This window comes from Lichenostomus cassidix, chromosome 1Ab (genome assembly GCF_008360975.1).
Source record: "Lichenostomus cassidix isolate B80296 chromosome 1Ab, HeHo_3.0, whole genome shotgun sequence".
NCBI lineage: Eukaryota > Metazoa > Chordata > Aves > Passeriformes > Meliphagidae > Lichenostomus > Lichenostomus cassidix.
Window position 1 is genome coordinate 7,905,671 of NC_139481.1, and position 6,248 is coordinate 7,911,918.

The 6,248-nt window shown below is 36.4% G+C and overlaps 1 protein-coding gene across 2 annotated transcripts in view; it reads left to right on the top strand.

Moving 5' to 3' along the window:
• CRY1 (cryptochrome circadian regulator 1) overlaps nt 1–6,003 on the top strand; it is a 38,579-nt gene extending 32,576 nt beyond the window's left edge. The window contains exons 9-14 of one of the 2 annotated variants that reach the window (XM_085049680.1): nt 47–249; nt 1,000–1,101; nt 1,769–1,861; nt 3,043–3,114; nt 3,214–3,321; nt 5,329–6,003. In XM_085049680.1, the coding sequence (XP_084905806.1) occupies nt 47–249; nt 1,000–1,101; nt 1,769–1,861; nt 3,043–3,114; nt 3,214–3,317 (574 nt within the window). In that variant the 3' untranslated portion in view covers nt 3,318–3,321; nt 5,329–6,003. The remainder of the gene's footprint in view (nt 1–46; nt 250–999; nt 1,102–1,768; nt 1,862–3,042; nt 3,115–3,213; nt 3,322–5,328) is intronic. The other variant, XM_085049681.1, reaches the window with a different exon arrangement.
• The last annotated feature ends 245 nt before the right edge of the window (nt 6,004–6,248 follow it).

Here is a 6,248-nt window from a genome sequence, read left to right on the forward strand (position 1 = left end):
TTTGTACTTAGCATGACCTTTTTACCTTCTTGTTATTTTTTTAAAGACGTTATCTGCCAGTACTTAGAGGTTTCCCTGCAAAATACATCTATGATCCTTGGAATGCCCCAGAGAGCATCCAGAAAGCTGCAAAATGTATTATAGGAGTTAATTATCCCAAACCAATGGTCAACCATGCAGAGGCAAGCCGTCTGAATATTGAGAGGATGAAACAGATCTACCAGCAGCTTTCACGATACAGAGGACTAGGTATGATTACAGATTATTTGCTTTATTTATTTAAAACTTCTCTCACCTTCTAGCAGTTAATAATTTAGCCTCATAGCAGTGATAGTCAGGTGTAAGCTCAGGGTGGTGACCTGGGTTTGTATCCAAGTAAAGGAAAGTACTATATGTAACTGGGGAAGGGAAGAGAGTTTGAGGGGAGTGCCTCTCCAAATATTGCCTGGATTTTTTTTTTTTTCCTAAGGGTTTTTGGAAGTGTTTTTGTTAAACTGGGCCTTCTGTGCATTCTGATACTCTTGTACAGATAGGTTTTAGTACCAGTGATTAGAAATTTAATGTGGTTCATAACTTCAATGGTACTGAATTAGCATATGCAAATGCTGTTGCAGAACTAGGCGCCAACCCAGCTCCTGGTAGCATTCTTCCCCTTTTGTCTGAGAGGTAAACCAGGTGCATTGTACTGCTCAGGAAGGTGTGAGCAGTCAGTATGCTCAAATACTGGATGTTGAGTCAGGATATGTTGCCCTTTAACCCAACATTTTGGATACGTGTAGCTAAGGAATATTGGCAAAATTACAAAGAATAATATGTAGAAAAATTTAAGTAAATGTGAACTAAACAGAAGGAGGCAAGACAGAGAGGTGTTCTGTCATAAATGTAAACCACTCAAGGTGAGGGTGGAGAATTGGCTAGCACAAGGAAAAGAGAATGCTGCACTCTATTTTATTTTCTTTTTTTGCTATCTTTCTTTATCTATTTTATTTTGTTGTTTAGGTCTTCTTGCAACAGTGCCTTCTAATCCAAATGGAAATGGAAATGGTGGCCTAATGGGCTATTCACCAGGAGAGAGCATTTCTGGTTGTGGTAGTACAGGAGGTCAGTCAAATTCTTTCAGTACTTAAAATTATTGGAACTGAACTACATTGCTTACTGGAATTTATTGCTACTAAGAAACAGTTAGAGCAGTATTAAGATTGTATTAACCCATGGTGTATCTAAATACTGAAGTATTAAGTACGCCTTAGGCTCTTCAATGTAAAAGGATACAGCAGAACTGGAAATCTACTGGTTTTATGTTCTTCATAGGCTTTAGTCAAAGTTAGAAGCAGATTCTGGAGGAAGATGGACCTGATTGTTCTTAGCCAGTAGAGTTCTCTTAAAGATTTAAAATGTAAACTCCTTAAAGCTGGGTGTGTTTGAGCTTTTATTTCTTATAAGTGTAGACATTTATAAGACAAGAAGGGTTACTTTTTAAAAAATTAACATTATGTGCACTCTTTTCTCCTTAAAATGTATTCGTGTATACATGTACTTACACTTTTCACATCAGAAATGTATTCCTTTTGTAGGAGGTTCAGTGAGCTTGGAAAGACAAAAACCATTAGAGGTTTGGACCTGTAACGAGGTGGTTTGGAAAAAAAAAATTAAAAGCCACAGTAAAAAGCCTATCTCTTGCAGAGGGGCATAAACCCCCCCACACTTTAAATTCCAAAATGGGAATTGTACCTTCTGTTATGTTTAAGTCTTCTCCCTGCCTCTCCAGGAGCTCAGCTGGGAACTGGTGATGGTCATGCAGTTGTTCAGTCATGTGCCCTGGGAGACTCTCATACAGGAACAAGTGGAATTCAGCAGCAAGGTATTATGGCAGTGCCTGTCTATAGAGGATCTCCAAATCCTTGCAACTATGGAAAACCAGACAAAACATCAAAATAGCATGGATAGATTTTGGGTGACAGCTGCTGTCTACAACATGAACTGACCTTGTTTCTCTTCTTGAAACATAGAAATTATTTCCTAGAGTGAATTTGCTTGTCTTATTTTTATTGCTAAAACACTTGTCTAGAGCAATATTTGTATGTTTTGAGTGGGAGGGATCACAAGTGTGACTAAACAAAAATTAATAAACATTAGGCTACTTTAAATGAAATTGAGAAAAAGAGGTTCACCTTGTGTATTGGATAGCAAAATTTGTATGTTATCTTTTCCCTGATTTCACTGCTACTCTTTCCATATATGATTAATTTCCACAGTTTTGTGTGGATAGTCTCTTACTGTGAAAGCAAATTTTTGTCGCTCTACCTATACAGAACCTTAAGCTGTGGTTTGTGATAGTTCCAAGTTGCAATCAGATTTAACCCAACTGTTTGTTTCTTTGCAGTCTTAACAGAGGTGGTGTATTTACTGATCATGAAAGGCTACTGTAATCTGTGTTTTGTTTAAGCACCCAGAGCAGAACTGGAACACCGCAACTGTTCAGAACAAGAAACCTTGCAACTGCTTCTGCTGATTGCACTATTCATGCAGAACACTCAGTTTCAAGGTTGCCAGTAGATAGTTTAAATGAATCAGAAGAAATTTTGCATCTTTCTTTTAAGTTACTTGCTTTTTTTTATTTTTCCACAACTAAGTTATACTAGGGATTCATTAGCATTGCTACAACAAAATAATAAAAAGGATGAGGAGACTTGGCAGAAGTAATGTTAAAATTTATAACAACTTACAATTATAAGTGTTTGGATATATAGACATTCTGCTTGTTGCAAATATAACACATAAATATATAGGCACTTAATGTTGTTCACTCTGCATATATAAATGCATATATGTTTAACTCTGTAGAGTACCGTGAGGCTTTTTTTTTTTTTTTTTTTGGCATAAGAACTCTTCTGCATTCAGGATGGTTTCTGGCAGGATTTTTCTTGATGATGGAAAATAAATCAATTGGCTCCATTTTGTTGTTGTAAAGAACGTAATTTTACACTTGCTTGCAGCTCTAAATTTTATGTAGTATAATAAATATCTACTGTATCTGAACAGGTTACTGTCAAGCAAGTAGTATCTTACACTATGCTCATGGAGACAATCAGCAATCACACTTATTGCAAGCAGGTAATTTAAACAACAACAAAAAAAAACCCCAAAACACTTTTCCTAGATATGTAAGGGTGCAATAGAGTCTTAATGTAAATACTGATTTTAAATTATCAGGAAGAACGGCCCTTGGTACTGGCATTAGTGCAGGGAAACGCCCAAATCCAGAAGAAGAAACTCAGAGCGTTGGACCAAAAGTCCAGCGACAGAGCACAAATTAAACTGGTAAGATCTGAGGCACCTTAAAGTTATCAAACTTCTGTACAAATTTTGTGTCTGTGATTGTATTCATGTCACTGCAATGTAAAAGATCCGAAATTATTGCTGGAAATACTTCTCTTCCAGGGATTGTACAGACAGTACAAGATTCTGGCTCTAAGAGTCTGTGAAGTATGAGATAGGAAGTAGTTGTAAAAATAGAGCCAGACTGAAGATTATCAGACACAGATCCAGGTGTTTTAATGAAAGGGAGCTGGATAAACTGTAGTTTTAATACATTAGCAGAGCTGCCTAAGTAGCTTCAGTTACTCCCTGCTCCCACATCTTGCCTTAAGTTGTGCCAATAGCATTGTTTGTGTGAATGGATGATGACCTGAATCAGGAGACTAAGACAACTTGAAAGGAAAAGCTCAGGGCCTGGATTAGTTTAGACATATAAGTGGACTAAGCAGAACATGTTTTAGAGAGAGACTGCCAAAAACCTGCAAAATGCTGTTGTGGTTATTGAGTGTGAAAATGTAGGGACAAATAAGGTTTGAAGAAGTGAGCCTTTGTCATTGGTCTGTAATTGAAGCAGGTTACTCAGACTGCTCAAGTTTGTCAAGCTGTGGTGAAAAGGACTTGAATTTGGAGAAGGAGGAATTCTAGGTAGATACACAAAAATAGGTGTGAAAATGTATAGAGAGAAGCAGTAAATTGGAGAAGGAGTTTTATATGTGTAAAATTGTCAACATAGAAAAGATAAATCAATTTTGGTTTTTGGATAAAGTTGGGAACAGGATAGAGGAAAGAGAAGGTCAGAATTGCAATACCTCTTCCCCCAGTAAGCTTGATTTGAGAGGAGCAAGGAAGATGACCTGAAAAGAATTAAGACTAAACTAAATTAAAGAGTAATTACTAGGGAGGAAAGCCAAAGAATGGAGGACTGTCTGAAACAAGAGAGGACAGGATTTCAAGACTAGGAGTGTGGCTGCAAAGATTAAAGATGATTGAGATGTTTGAAAAAAAATCCAAGTGGAGCATTGGTCATTATGGAGTTTGAAGAATAAGTTAGAATAGCACAACAGGCAAGATAATAGCACATGGAGAGACTTTGTTGGAACTGGAAAAGGGGGATTCCATATAGGCTAGTATAGGAGATACATTCATCATCTCTAGAGATAAAAAGGAAAATTCAGTGTACTTCATTTGGATTTGACAGCAAGATCTAATTTTGCTTGTTATGCAGTGGCAGCACTTTGTCAAAGTTACTGCAGTGCATTATGAACAATTGTGTTGTAGTGATTTGATTCAGTGCAGAACCACAGCATTGTTTTCATAGTGCTGTCAGTTGAAGAAGTGAGCTGAGACCTTAGTGAGTGATCCATCTGCTATTTTCTCACATACTGGAAGCCCTGGAAACTGGTTTTGTGTTCTCAAACTGATTTCTGTTACTTGAATGGGCTTGAGTGGAACATAATTCCAAGAGAGTCTGTGTTTCAGTGGCTGTCTAATCCTTAGTATGTGTAGATTCATTCAGCATCCATGTTTTGTATTGCAGAATTCCTTAGGTGCTCGTGTCTGTGTAGAAGAAGTACCTGCAGAGCGAACGTCTGGTTCCTGTCTAAGCTCTTTTTCAATTCAGAGACAGGTTGGAGGGGTTTCTAGTTTGGCAGAGAAGACTGATTTTGTTAGGGGTGTTCGAAGCATGCTGCAAAGACATTGTAGTCAATACAAACATCAGCCAAGATCATACTCAAAAGCACTGCTGGCGAAAGGATGTGCACTTCTGAGTAGCACTAAAGTACAGAGTACCGAGGCTTTTGTTGGGTTTCTCTTATTTTTTTTTTGCTTCTCCTTTTAGCCTCTAAGGTGAGAAATAAGAATTCTAGTATTTGGGCCAGTACAAATGGGGACAGGGCTTCCTGCGCTGAGAAGGGGGGAAACAGTATTGGTCCCATGAATTACTTCTGTCTTCTTTGAAGACTCACATTAAACTGCTTAAGAATCTTCTTTTTCTTTTTTTTCTTGCAGCTTTATTGGAAGAGAAGTTTGCCACTCAAAGAACACATGGGACAAAATTCCTGCTACTCTCTATTGGAACTAAAGTGTTGTGAGAGTTCATGTTCTAAAATTGCATACTATTTCATAAATTATTTTCAATTGTTCTCAGTTGTTGTAAACAAGTCCAATTTTTGGAATGCATTATTTCTAACTGGCATTTCTATGGTTTTTAACTTTTTAATGACTCTTTCACAAAGGGCAAATTGAGTTTTGTATATAAAGTATTTGGTGAAGAATTTGCTAACTTATTGTAAATATAAATATTCATGATTAGCGATAGACCCATCAATATATTTTTGATAATCTTTCATGTATATGGTAGTAGGAAAAGCTATAGTGCTGTTCTGAAAAACAGATGAATATAGAAAGTTTGGCAGTTTTTAAATTGCTATTATTTTTAGATTCCATACTTGAGCTCTGTATGATCAACTTCATATTTTCATAATGTAAGTGCTTAGGACTGTGTTTAATCAAATACAGTAGAGTTGTAATCGTAATTAATCACATCTGTATATAAAACATATGCCAATTTTAGTCAAGTTGTAAAATTTTCATGTATATGTCCAGTCCTTGTATTTCCCAGTTGCCTTGTTCAGTAATGACATACCTTGTTAATAAAAGAAGATTGTATATATAGATAAATAAGTTTGTCTTTTATATACTCTTTTGCGCCTGTTCATATTTTCAAACACAACTGTTTCGGGGAAAAAGGAAGGGAAATACTTCTTTTAGACTTAATCTAAAAGGCACAAATGATGAACTAAATTACCTTTCACTTCAAATTTCATTATACTGAAGCAAAACAATATTCAAATTGTCCAGGCCTTTTTCTTGAAGTTGCATGTGTGTATTCTGACCATTAAATATTTTTCATCAATGTATTTAAGTGT